The sequence below is a fragment of the Rhinolophus ferrumequinum genome, chromosome 16 (genome assembly GCF_004115265.2).
Source record: "Rhinolophus ferrumequinum isolate MPI-CBG mRhiFer1 chromosome 16, mRhiFer1_v1.p, whole genome shotgun sequence".
NCBI classification, from domain to species: Eukaryota; Metazoa; Chordata; class Mammalia; order Chiroptera; family Rhinolophidae; genus Rhinolophus; species Rhinolophus ferrumequinum.
In genome coordinates, this window is record NC_046299.1 from 4462475 (window position 1) to 4476795 (window position 14321).

At 44.7% G+C, this 14321-nt stretch overlaps 1 protein-coding gene across 2 annotated transcripts in view; it reads right to left on the reverse strand.

Moving 5' to 3' along the window:
• The window catches only part of DOCK1 (dedicator of cytokinesis 1), a 455780-nt gene that overhangs the window by 374775 nt on the left and 66684 nt on the right, over positions 1-14321 (reverse strand). For both annotated transcript variants that reach the window (XM_033130588.1, XM_033130587.1), the window contains exons 9-12: positions 13433-13514; positions 12886-13021; positions 6778-6850; positions 3531-3673 (exon numbers count right to left, since the gene is read on the reverse strand). In XM_033130588.1, the coding sequence (XP_032986479.1) occupies positions 3531-3673; positions 6778-6850; positions 12886-13021; positions 13433-13514 (434 nt within the window). The remainder of the gene's footprint in view (positions 1-3530; positions 3674-6777; positions 6851-12885; positions 13022-13432; positions 13515-14321) is intronic.

A 14321-nucleotide genomic window follows, 5' to 3' on the forward strand; every position in this document is an offset into this window, starting at 1 on the left:
GAGGGGGAGAGTTTGAAGATGGAAGAGAAGCATAACCAACAAAAGGAGGCCCTAATGAGATGTCAGGGGATGGCACCCAACAGGGGCACCTGTATGGTTGCTGAGGCTGTGCACTGCACAAGGCCGGGGCAAAGACAGGCAAGCGGGAGCTAAACCCAGCCCACACTCTGATCACCAGGCCATGTGCTCTGGCCATGAGTGCATCTCCCACTCACCCAGAGGATGGGTCCCCTTTGTCTAATCCACACAAAAGCACCACAAGCTGGCAGCAGCTCTGGGCCAGGGGGACACGTGAGCAGACAGACCCTTGAGTGGCCAGACATCTGTCCTCCAGCAGAGCAAACCAAGTGAAGGGGACACTCACAGATGTGCGAGGACAATTATCACTGACTGTCATTGACATGGAGCTGGTCCCTGCTGAGGACACCAGGGTGCAGCTAAGGGTCCTCAAATCTTAGGAGTGTGAGTCCCAAAACCTCCCAACGAAATGAGTGTCTGCAGAGTAAATCTAACACAAAGACACTTGTCAAAGCCTTTCCGGATGTGATGAGGAAATTGTTTTACAGGCGTCTAAGGTAAAGAAATGAGGTCAAGACATTTAATCACCTAAAATCTAAATCCTGTCCTCCAAACACCTCTTCTTTCCCACAAATACCAGCTTGCTCAACTCTCTCAGTTCATAAACTTGTAACTTAATGACACAGTTGCATTTGTTTCAACACAATATAAACACAGAGATTAAATCTTCCTGATCATGATGGGCTTAAAACACTTTCCTCGTGGGAGAAAATAAGGCCAGTTTTCTAAGAAAAGTGCATTTTTGAGTTGACTTTTGCTTTACCACAGTAAGTAAAAACAAAAGGAATTAGCATACATTATATTTCAAACAATGGGAGCAGATGTCGGGGGTGTCTGAAGATTCACTGTCCACATGAAACGCCAGCACCTCTGGGTTCAGGGTTCAGAATAACTTGGGCTAAATATAAAAGACGTTGTCAATTCCGACAAGTAAACATGTTGATGTAAATAAACCCCAAAGAGACCAAAGCCTGGAGACGAGCTCAGAGGAGCGTGGGAACCTCACTGGCTCCTGGGGCAGACGAGGGCTCCTCCCGCCGTCCCCCTGCCCTGCTCTGGACTGGGCCTCGATGGGCAAACGACAGGGTAGGCCTGGCTCCTACTGATGGAACACGGAGCAGCGCAGGGCACACCCCGCAGGCCAGCAGCCCACTCTGTGCGGTGTTCACTGGGCCCTGCCTGGAATGCACTGAAGCGGCCCCACAGGGCGCCCGGAAACGCTCCCTTCCCTCCCCGCCCACACCTGAGTGAGGACATGGCCGTGGGCACTTGGGATCAGAGGCTTTGCGGTCTCCACGGAAAAACAGTCGCTGTTCTCGTCTCTGTTCCCACTGTGACCTGAAGACACCCCTCCTGCCCTCCCTTGGAGTTCGAGGGACTGGGCCCTGGCATCAGCTCCTTGGCTGCTGGTGTCACATTCTGGCCACAGCCAGCGAGACTGACAGGCAGGCTTTGGGTCCTCTTTCCGAGAAATCTCCTGCTGGCCTGACCCCAGTCTGCACTTTTCCAATGTGACTCTGTAATGAAAGTCTATCAAAACTCTGATGCCTCTGGGAGAACAAGGGGCCCCAAGGGGAGCCAGGGGCCTGGGGCCCCCACCTGACAGTGGCCCACTGGAAACAGCTTAAAGTGGACCTCCCTGTGGTTTTCAGTTCTAGTGCAAATTGGGAGGGGGGTTCCTTTAAGGAAGATGAGTCCTGGGTCAGCTTCAAATGGCTCTGTCTATACAGGTCACATTTCATTAACATTGGGGTCAGAGGTGTTGTTTTGCTGTTGTTTGCCAGGTAGGGGGGTAGTTCACACCAAAAGAAAGCCAAAGGTCCCTCCTACTGCAGAGCGATTGGACCCCAGAACCCTCTTCAGACTCAATTCACACTCTCCTTTAGAACACTGGGAAATGAGTCAAGATCTGCTCACCTAAGCTTGACAAGTTTATGGTAAGTCTGCATCCAATCAGGGACGGAGAAGTAGATTTTCCCACCAGTGCTGAAAGCAACCGAGGGAGGAGGGTTCCCAAGGTGACTTCCCCTCGGGCTGGAGGCGGGGCCTCAGCAAACAGTTGTTTTCTGGCAGCCCTCCTGGCCTGCCCACGTGCCAACTGTCACCAGCCTGAGGTGACTGGTTCATTGCCTCTACCAACAGCAGGTCAGCTGCTTAGACACTTGTCAGCCTGACAGTAACAACGACGAGTGCAAGATTGGGAGGGAGTGAGGGAGGAGAAGTCGCTTCAAAATGACAGGGAAAAATGACAGGGATGCACGTGCAAAACGTTCTCAGGGGGACAGGAGAGCGAGTCCCAGAGAACAACGGGCAGTGATTAGGGCGGCACAGGCAAGGAAAATCAGAGAGAAGAGTGTGTGGGGAGGTGGCTCAAATGTCTCCATAACTCTATATAAACAGCAAAGTGACATAACAGCCAGTAGACAGTTACTGTATTCTCTGGTGAACTCATTCAAGTGTTGTTAGAAATGATTAGGATGAGAGGAGACGTTTAGAGAAGGCTGAGGAAGGCCAACAAATGAGTTGCTTCCAGTCTCTGGTTTCCAAACATTGAATTGTATCCCCCTCAGTCTCCCCTCTCATCTAGGCTGGCTCTCGGCAATGCTTACAAAGGTGATCAGTAAGAGAACCCTCACATGCTACATACATCAGGGACAAGCACACAAGTACATCAGAGACAAGTACATGCCATTATCAGCAGCAGCAGCAGCAGCAGCGTTATCATCACAATCATCACCACCATCACCACCACCATTACCACCATCACCACCATCACCACCACCACTACCACCATCATCACCATCACCACCACCATCACCATCACCACCATCATCATCATCACCACCATCATCATCATCACCACCATCATCATCACCACCATCATCACCATCACCATCACCACCATCATCATCTTCATCACCATCATCACCACCATCACTACCATCATCTTCATCACCATCATCATCACCACCATCATCACCATCACCACCATCACCATCACCATCCTCACCACCATGACAATCACCACCATCACCACCATCACCACCATCATCACCATCCTCACCACCATCACCATCACCACCATCACCACCATCACCACCACCATCATCACCATCATCTTCGTCATCACCATCATCACCCCATCATCATATTCTTCATCATTAGCATCATCACCATCACCATCATCTTCATCACCACCACCAGTCATTATCATCATCATCTTCTTCATCACCATCACCACCATCACCATCATCACCACCAACACCATCATCATCACTGTCATTATCACCATCGTCACCATCATCGTCACCATAACCATCATCTTCCTCATCATCTTTATCATTATCATCACCCCCATCATGACCATCATCAAAGTAAAATGCAAAGCACACAGCACAGTCCCAAGTTCATATACGTGGACATGTATAGAAACGAAACGCTAGAATACGTACCCTGGCCCTTGTGGTTGACTTCTTTGGCAGCAATGACTTTGTTTATAACAGTCTGAAGGAAGTCATTCTCCCCTGCCACCCTGGGTGAAAAACGGGATGACATGTTCAGCGGCTTGTGTCGAATGGCGTCATCCAACGCGAGCCTGGAGGGCACGGGACGACCAAGACCACAGGAGACAAAGGGGCACAGAGACCCAGAGGTCACGGTAACAAGGGAACACAAGAGATCAGCGTCACCGAGTGCGAGAGAGTCATCATGAGTCAACGCACGACAAAGGACAGGATAGGTGACAAGAGAGACAGGGAAGAGCATCGGTCAGGAAAATGCTGAACCACATCAGAAAAGTAAAGCAAATGAGGGTGACCCTATCCCCAGGAAACAAATGGGCACCAGGCCTGCACACTTCCTACTGGGCAATAAAGACAAAAAGGAAACTCATCTGAAAGGAATGTGGCTGGACATCATTTAATCGCAAGGAATGTTTATGGCCATTTCTTCCATTTCAATAGCTCCTGACCATAGCGTAGGTCAAGAGGCAGGTGGTTTGAAGGAAAAGGCAAAATCAGTCCCCCAAAACAAGATCCCTCCAACCTAATGTCTCGGGAAGCTGGGGCGATGACCACCCAGGGCGGGTGATGACCCCCCTCCATCCAACTGTGTACTCAGTGTAAAATACTTAAATACTTAAATGTGAAAAAAAAATGGCATAGGCTTTGGCGAAGACAACTACATGCCTGAAAAGTGAAATCCTGATACAATCATGAATGTAAACCACCAATATTTTAGGGGCCCAGGGACCAGGAGCTTTTAATAGAAGCTGTACTAAAACCAAGAGAATAAATACAAACAGGCAACATGTGCAAAGAGAAATACCGTGTAGCACAGCAAAGGACGATATGCAATGAGCAAGGAAATATACGTCATGTACATAATGTTTAAAATCATTTCTAGAACCAAGAACACGTATTATTCATCACTTGAGCCCACATTACTCAGGAGAGCTGGGGACTATTTTAATTTACTTCACCAAGTTACAAAAGACACAGGGAGAGAGAGAGAGATGTAGACTGTGCTTCCTTCCCTAAAACTCATCCTGTAATACAATAAATCAGTTTTAATGGAGCAGAAAACGGTTTCATTAGCATGGCATTTCCCAAAGAACTGGTTTCATTGCTTATTTTGCTATGAAAGGCATGCTGCTCTTTTGTTTCCAACCCTGCAAATATTAATCTGGATATTAGTCTTCTTTAATGTAGCAAGGAGTTACAGATTACAGCAGGAGTTGAACGGGTAGTAATTTTTTTTGAAGTGGACATTTCACTAAAAGATGGAAAAAGATGGTGGCAATACACCATCTCAAGTAGCTCACAACGTGTCCTGATGAAATTTAGATTAGTCAATCTACCACTAAGAATCCCCCTAACTTTTCAAACAATCACCCAAGTTTTTTTCTGTTTTTTTTGTTTTTGTTTTTGTTTTGTTTTTTTCCCTTGACTTTTCCCAGAAGACACTAGCAGGCAATGGATAATTTCAACTCAGTGGTCCACGGGGCATCGAGAAACTCTGAGGTCTAATACTAGAGCATTCAAACCAGCCCTGGGCTACATAATTTCTCATGGGTGAAAGAAGCAACTTGATATTTTCATTTTACAAAGGTGTATTTTATGTATTACCTCAATGTTCAAAGATGATGGTCCCCTAGTTTACTGAGGAAGCTTCTAGATTCAGCAGAATTGGCTTCCTTTGTAACTAACTTTACTGGTTACAGCTCTGGAGTGGCTCTATCTAGGAGATGGTGGAAATATTCTAAGCTGCACAGACCGATATGGTAGCCACTTAGCCACATGTGGAACTGAACCAGTGCAACTGAGGAGCTAAACGTTTGATTTTATTTAATTTTCATTCACTGAAGAAGCCCCATGTGGCTAGCGGTTACCGTTTGGGGCAGAAGAGTAAATCTGAAGCACTGAAGCCACAAATGTTTTTTGCCTCCAGTTGGCTGTGGGGACGCACATGTAACTGAACCCCAACTGCAAGCTTGATAATGCAGGCTTTTCTGGTGTTCTCATGTCAAAAAGGTGGCAGGATGTTCTTCTGAGCCAAGCTTCAGGAAGCTCTCTGACAAATCACACTGTTCTCATCCTGAACAAGGGGCCAATCCCAGGGCTGAGTGGGGTGGTCTGTTCATGCAAGGAGGTGGGAAGCAAAGGGAAGCGGACCTCTATCTCCTGCCCACCCCAACCTGCAGATAGGACTTCTTCAGCCACCCACTGTGTATCACCCGCCTCCAAACCCCCTCGGCCAACACCTGAACATGAAGTAAAGTTTCTAAAATAAAACTTATTTCAAGCCTGCAACCAGTGAAGTCAAAACAGAAATGAGGAGAAAAGGCAGCACAACAGGGCACTGTGACAGGGCATACTAACTCGCCTCGCCATTTTCTCTTCTGCGATTTCACATCCCAGGAGGAAACTGTCTCTTACAACTGACCTGCACCATTCTAATTCCTTTCTCTCTCTCTCTCTCTCCACTCCTGGCTGAGGTGTGGCAGTGCCCTGGAAGTCGCCTCAGACCATTCACTAGGTTTCCTCTTGCTTTAATCTCTAGGGAAATAACAATAATTCTTCCAGCCTTTTCCACAGGATCCACCTTCAAATCAGAGAATCAATTTAGAGAATCTCCTCCAAACGTTTTTCAAGCTCCCCATTCCTCTGCAGATTTCATGTCAGAACTAGACAAATCCTGGACAAAGCCTTAAAATGGTGAGCACAGATACAGTCCACTCTCAGCAACAACCAAGACAGAATGATCAGCAGTGTATTCGCTAGAAAGTATTATTTCTCGCTTTACCAAAAAAGTCATTATTATTTCGTTTGGTTTTTCTATTTTAAAAAACAGCAACCTCCTGTGATGAATTTGAAAGTCCTGTATTTTGAAAATGTGAATCACTGCTAGAATAAATCAATTATGTAAAGAAATATCCATGCTCAGAGCAGAATTGTAAATCTGCGGGCCCCATGCGATAAGGCAATTCCGGGATCACATGTAAAATCTTCTACTTGCAAGATGATAAACAGACTTTAACCCTGGATTCTTACGGCTACAAAAATTCCATACATTACAGAAGTGACTAAACAGATTTGTCATTATTTTAAAATAATCAATCCCTAATTATGAAGATAACTATTAAAAACATACATTTTCCATATTCTATCCAGTTAAGTACTTTGATGGCTCCATACTTACGGCTGAAAGGGAATGAAATGCTGTTTATCTTCATCATCTACTTTTCCATTTATTATATCTGTTACATCCATCACTGGGGACAAGAAAAAAACAGAGATTGTTTTTGCTCAAGTGGTATAATCAGAGAAAACAAACAAACAAAGGAACATTAGAATGCCTCAGACAAACAACAGCATGAACTACATGGTGGAATTTTCTTATATTCAAGTAAATTATCTCCCTGTTTGAAAGACAAAGGAAGTTCTCTGAAAACACTGGCTAAAATGGGGTTGGGGCTCAAATGACAGAGTTCCATTTATTAAAGTCCTTTGCCTGGTATCCAGTGGGCACCCTAGAGCTGCACTTTCTGAGAGAATTTTGGGTGATGATGAAATGTTCTCTAACGACGAGCACCTAAAATGTGGCAAATGTGATGGAGGAACTGAATTTTTACTTTGATTTCATTCATTTAAGCAGCCACAGGTGGCAAGGGGCTACCATACCGGACAGTACTGCTTTGGTTATTTCACTCCCCCAAACAACCAAATAATAATAAAGTAGCTACAACGTACACACCCCATGCTGGCACACTTGACAGCTATCCTTCACAATCACCTACTATACAGCTGAGGACTGAGGCTCAAAGACACAAATGAAGGACATTTCCCAAAGTCAGAGGACCGGACGGCCTCCACGCCCAAGCTCAGACCAACAGCACAGCAGGAAAACCCAAGAACAGCCCTCAGGGACGCTGCACACTGTGTGTGTCTGCTCAGCCTCCACCTTTGACTAAAGATAAGTGAGCAACATGCCTCATTTAGCTTCTTTTCCACAATCCCTTCCCTAATGAATATAATCTTATATTGCAAATGTGTGCAATGTCCATTTCTATCACACCCCCTCCAAAAACCGGGGAGGGGTCTGTGGGACCAGAACACAAGCATCCAACCTCCTGATTGGTTTAGTGGAGCCCTGAGCCCACAGCACATCCTAAGGAAAAACACCCGCACACATGCCCAGGAACCAGCGCTACTCAGACAGCAAACACATCCTACCGATGTGTTTAGAGATACAGGTCAAAGAGTCGCAAATAATTTGGAGCACCGAGTTGCGGTTGCTCAGAAAAGAAATAGCCTGGACTGCAGTCTCCACCTGGTAGAAGACTTTCCAGCTTCAAGCGCTCTTGGCGGTGACTGGTTGGCACTAGATCACAACACCCACCCATTGTTAAGATGCTTTTACACCCAAGACCACATTTTGACCACCTGCTCAGAATCATCCAATAGAGCTGATTTTTATAGCCAAAGTCCAACCAGCCTCTGGTATTTGCAGCAACAGCCCACACACCCAGCAAGGGGCCAGAACAAGGTTGGTCGGAGCCTAGGAGACCATCCCAGCAGCCCAGTCGGCAGGGGCTGCCCTGTGTCCTCTGTCACAGGACTCATCCCACCAGCTGATGGAGAGTCTCCCTGAGGTCCATGCCCCTTGCCAGGTCTCCGTCTGCAGCCCTGGAACACGCCGGAAGGCCAGCAGCACGTCCCAGCAAGGGCACCAGGGGGAGAAGGCACCTTTTATCCTGCTGCTTCCCAGAAGGGACAGCCCTTTCTGGCCTGCCCGTCCCAAGCCTGAGGAGAAAGTCTAAAATCGGTCAGCGCGTACTTTCCCAATGACTTTCCCTTGCTACTCTTCGGCACGCAGGCCCATGCCAAGGAAGTTCTCAGTGTGGCTGCCACTTTGTCACCAAAGGAAGAGATGAAGGACTGGGGGAGGGGATGGGCGGAGAGGTCACCTCCAAACTGACAGCCCAGGGTCTCTACATTCACATCTGAGGATCAGACGTAGGAAAGCCAAGAGCCCAGCGGTGTGCAGGGCTCCGTGATCGTGTGGGGGAGGATGAGAAAGGCCCAGCAAACATGACATCGCGGAAGGCAGGGGGAGGAGAAGGAAGGTGGCGTTGTGACAGTAGTGATGGAGGATGAGGGACAGCAAAGGGAGGAAACCAGGAAGGCAGGGAAGAGGAACACACTGCAGAGGAGAGGGGCCGCTGGCTCAGGACATCACTTCCGCACAGCTTGCTCACAGCAGCTGGGCACGAAGCAGCAAAGAGGCCACGATGCAGTGCCACTTCCAGGGGTTCATCCTCCCCACAGTCAGAAGGGCACAAAAATCCAAGTTCAAGGATGGTCACTGCATACCTACGACACCACAAAACTGGAAACATCCCCGAAGCCCCAAAAGGAAGGGTTGCTGAAATAATGACACAGCCATAGATTACAGCCATATTTAATAAAATGAAATGTTCACAATAGGATGTTAAGGTTTTTAAAAAGATCAAAATGTACAAAATGCGTAATGTGAATATACTTAACACTACTGAACTATATGTTAAAAATGGTTAAATGGTAGAAAAATAAAGACTAAAGAGACCAAAAGAGTAAGTAAACAAACCAACAACCAAAAAAGCACCACCAGCACAGTATGAACTGAACTTGTTTTAAAAAAATTATAAACCACGCACAGAAAAAAACTAGAAAGAAATATATTGGATTATCATGAGGTACAACCCTAGCTAAAATTATGAATGTCTTATTTTCAATTACACTTTTCTTCCTTTTTCATAATTTTACAATTTTATATCACTTTTTCGTGATAAAATAAGAAATGTAACATAATATGTTCACTGGAAGGCTAAAAAGCTGTAGGCTTTAATGGCCATGAACACTTTGAAAATTGGGACTCTGTGGACACAAACAGGCAGACGTTTTTCTGGATAAAGCCTCAAAATTAAATCTGTCTGTGCAAACTGTACTTGCACAGGAATGGGCAGAAAAACAAAACTGGAGGCATCAAGCTTCCCTGACTTCAAACTATATTACAAAGCTGTAGAAATTCAAACAGTATGGTATGGACATAAAAACAAACACGTAGATTAATGGAAAAAAATAGGGAGCCCAGAAATGAACCCACACATATACGGTTAATTAATTTAAGACAAAGAAGCCAAGAATATACAATAGGGAAAGGACAGTCACTTCAATAAATGGTTTGGGAAAACTGGACAGACAGACGCCGGAAAATAAAACTCGACCGCTATCTTCTACCATACAGAAAAATTCATTCAAAATGGATTAAAGATTTGAATGTATTCCTGAAACCATAAAACTCCTAGAAGAAAACACAAGTGGTAAGCTCCTTGACGTAGGTTTTGGCTAAGACGATTTTTTGAATCTGACACCAAAAGCAACAAAAGCAAAAACAAACAAGTGGGATCACATCAAACTATAAGGCTTCTCCATAGCAAAGAAAACAATCACAAAAGGAAAGGCAACCTACTAAATGGGGGAAAATATTTGCAAATCAAATGTCTGATAAGAGACTAATATCCAAAACATACAAAGAACTGACACAACTCAACAGCAAAAAAAATTAAAAATTAAAAATTAAGTATCTAATCCCAGTTTGGGCCTTAGCTAAGACCTGAATAAACATTTTTCCAAAGAAGACATTCAGATGGCCAACTGGTACACAAAAAGATGCTCAACATCACTGATCATCACCGGAAGACCAGGTCTTACATTAATTTTTGCTCCAAAAGATGCATTAGAGCTGATGGTCTGGCTAGGTCTTATTTTCGGGGAAACACGGTATATGAAAAAGAATTATCTTGCCATTTGCGACAACATAGAACTTGGGGGTATTATGCTAAGTCAGAGAAAGACAAATACCATATGATCTTCTTATATGCAGAATAAAAAGAAGCTCATTGATACAGAGAACAGATTGGTGGTTGCCAGAGGCAGGGGCTGGGTGGGAGAAATGGATAGAGGAGGTCAAGTTGTAAAAAAAATTTAAAAAGCAATGCCAGGGATAGTTTGCCTAAGAAAAAAATAGTAATTGTAGTGGGTGATTACATTTTCCTGTGATGTAATATTATTTATGTTACAACCTCAGAAATCTTTCCCTGTCTCCCTCTAGCCACCTCCACCATCTTCTGCCCATCCTATTTCATTCTGATCATCTGAATAAATGTGTTTTCCTGAATGCTCTCTGTGGTAGTGAAGATGTCACAAAGGTGCAGCAGGTCCTAGGGAAGGGATGATGCTTAGTCGTGGTCTTTGCCCTGCAAAGCTTAGTCGAGCGAGGTGGGCAAATAAATTTAATAGTTATGTACACACAGTGGGATAAGTTACATCCTACGACAGAAGAATTCACCGGGTGTTATAGGGGTACAGAGGAGGGGTGTCAACGAGCCTGGGTTGGAAGTGGGGCTCGGGACAAGTTTTTATAGGAAACGATGCTTTGAATGGACTTTTGTCTTGTCGCTACCATTATAAAAAAAAATTTAAATGCACATGTTGTAATATAGCTCAATGAATTTTGAAAAATGCATACATCCATGTAAATACCATACCCAACAAGATATAAATCATTTTCAGCACACATGCAAAAAAGTCAACCTGTGAAAGCTGAGAAGATTCCCATTTTACCCTCAAAAGGAGGGCAAAACTGTTAGGTCTAGATGTCATCACTGTTTGAAGGAATCTGTGCTCTCATAGGAACTTATGACTTTACTACTAACCTGATAACCAAAGAATTTACAGCCTCAGTGTGGGTAGAGGCCCAGCTTACATACACTGTCAAAGATTTCTCTGGTCACGTAAAGCCCAATACACCTGAGCTGAAATGACAAGATTTCCTTAAAACTACCACCGAGGTGGGAAACAGAAAAAACAACCCTGAAAAATTACAGGTATTTCAACTATAATATCAGATTACACATAAAAGATACTACAGGTTCTGGAAAACAGGTGCACTTTTAAAGTACGTATTCAAGTGATCAGGGAAGAAGACAGGAAAGTATGTCCTGAGCCCACACTCCTGGGGACCTGACAAAGGCAACCTCACCCTCAAAATTTCACTCACAAATGGAAAAGTCAAGAGTGTACCCCAGTATGTAGCCCTGTTGGTACATGGAAGTGAACTGAATTAACGTGCTTCTTTCTCATAAGGCCTATATCACTTATTATTTAATCCTTATATAGTAGTAAACCATATATTTAAATGATTTGATGTTTTATCAATAAAATCCAGGTAGAGGACAGAGGATTTTTACGATAGTGAAAACTGTGTGTGACACTAAGATGGGGGAGACAAGCCATTAAACATTTTGTCAAAACCCACAGGATGGCCAATACCCAGAGTGAACCCTCATGTGAACTACGGACTGTGGGTGACACGTCAGTGGGGGTTCATCTGTTGTAACAAAAAGCATCTTGGTGCCTGTGTGGGAGTGGGGGCAGGGCGGGGTGGATAGGTGGAAATGCTCTAAAATCTCTATACACTCTGCTCAATTTTGTTATGAACCTAAGACTGTTCTAAAAGTAAAGTCTAAAAAGGTGTTGAAAACAAAGCAAAACAAAACAAACTAAGCCCTGAGTTTCCTGGTAGCCACAGTAAAGAAATCCAGCTGCGTATCAGAAATAAAGAACTTTTCCCACATACATATTCTTATAAATCCCAAGATTCACAAACAGGATGAGACTAGAAGGCTATGTAGTGAAACGCCACTACAGCCATCAAATTGTGAGGGAAAATCCCTTCCCAAAATCGTGAAAAATGAGTGACACTGAAAGAGGCCCACAAATAAGAGCTTCCTGGGGTCAATTCCATCATTCCTCAACAGAGATAACAAATTGCCCGCTTCTGCTGTGCTGTCACCAAACCCAACGACACCAAAAGAGAGCACAAATATGGAGACGACAGCCTGGTGTCTGCATCCTGCCGCTGTGCTCGCCTTCTTCCTCTTCATCACTGGCCACTCGGGCAAATCACTCCTCAATCAATCAATCACTAAGTCCAGAACCCCGGACAGCCCCCAGTGACCGGCTTCCCTCCAGGCTGCACATGGGGGTTAGAGGCTCCCCAGGAGAGGTGACCCACTTTAAAACTAAATCCGTGATTTACGTCTGAAATTCGGCTGCATCCTGAGCAGCAGACACATGGGCCTCAAACCACCCAGAAGAGAATGGATGGCTTTTCTTTCCCTCCCACAGAAAAGCCGACAACACCACCATCCAGCATCCTGCAGCAAAAGCGCGAACACGTAATGAGAAGGAGACAAATGGTTACCGGCCACTCCGAAAGGCCGCCGCAGGCCCGAGGTCAGCTTCCTGGTGTTGTTCTCCCGCAGCTCCATGCGGCCCACGCGAACGATCTGACAAACGAAGCTGATTTTCTCCCTTTTCAGGTCTTTGCTTCCGAGGTCCTGGAAATATTAATTTCCATAAATTACTTTGGAGCACCAAGACTCAATGCAGGTTCAATTGATACTGACAGTAAAGAGATGGATGGAGACGCATCTCTCTGAGCAGTTTTTAGCATTTTAATAAGCTGTTCACACGGCAAAAGGAACTGAATAACAATAGTCAATTAACCTTAAGTGGACTTAAGATACAAGGTTAAGAGCAACGTTCGGGGTACTGGAGTAAATCTCTATTCTGGGGACTCTAAGGGAAGCTCGAACCCAGAAGGCTTCTGGGAAGAGTGCTGATATAACTACATTTGCACGTATTACAGGGGGCCCCAAAACCCACATATTACAGAGGTCAGCAGGGGTAGCTGAAAATCGTCATTTGAAAGGGGAGCGATTCAACCAAAGATCACTGGAGGCACTTACAGTAAAAACCGCTCGCAAATTATGTAATCTGTCTATGTCTTTAGGCAATCCTGAACTTGACCAGCGAACCAGGTAGTTTTCACTTGAAAAAGAAAATAAAAAGAAACGCGAATTCATTTTCCAAATATAACAGGACACCAAATGTACATCCACACTGACTCATGGTTACTGCCACAGAGGTCAACAGTGTCAAACAGAGCTGCTTTTCCTTCACCACAGGAGGTAAGTAATGGCCCGCACAGGCAGGATGCCAGGCCTGGCTGCAGCAAGTCCTCGGGAGGTTTGGTTTCGAATGTCTAGGATTGTGTTTACCATGGAAGTATCTGAAAGTGCCATCTCAACAGTTATCTATTTCTAAAGCATTCTTGTTCTTTTAGAATGACTACAGTCTAAAATTCACCATCCATTCATTTACAATATAAACACTGCACATTTCTTTCAGAGTCTGTGACAAACCACATACAACCTAAAAACACAAGAAATAAAGTCCTTATCAGAAATGAGAACGAAATTCACCCATTTGTTCTGTTTTCTATCATATACTATGCTTTTAAATTTTGAGTAACAGAAGTGAAGATATAGACTTTTACATGCATGCACACACTTTACACATAATTTAAACCAGCATTTTTCCATTTGGACAAAGAGAAAGTTATATTGAGGGACAAAGGCAAGAACTAAGAAAGAGACCACCACGCCAGAAGTGACAGGAATGGCAGATGGGATGTACAGTATTTGATTCAACAAATATTAACTGACAGCCTTTAGGTGGCAGGCACCGTTCTGGACACTGTATTCCAGCCAATCATACTGGAGAAATAACAATAGGTTAAAGGTCCGGGAGTGACATTCACAGAGAACAAAAGATGGAAAAAGTAAGATGAAGAGA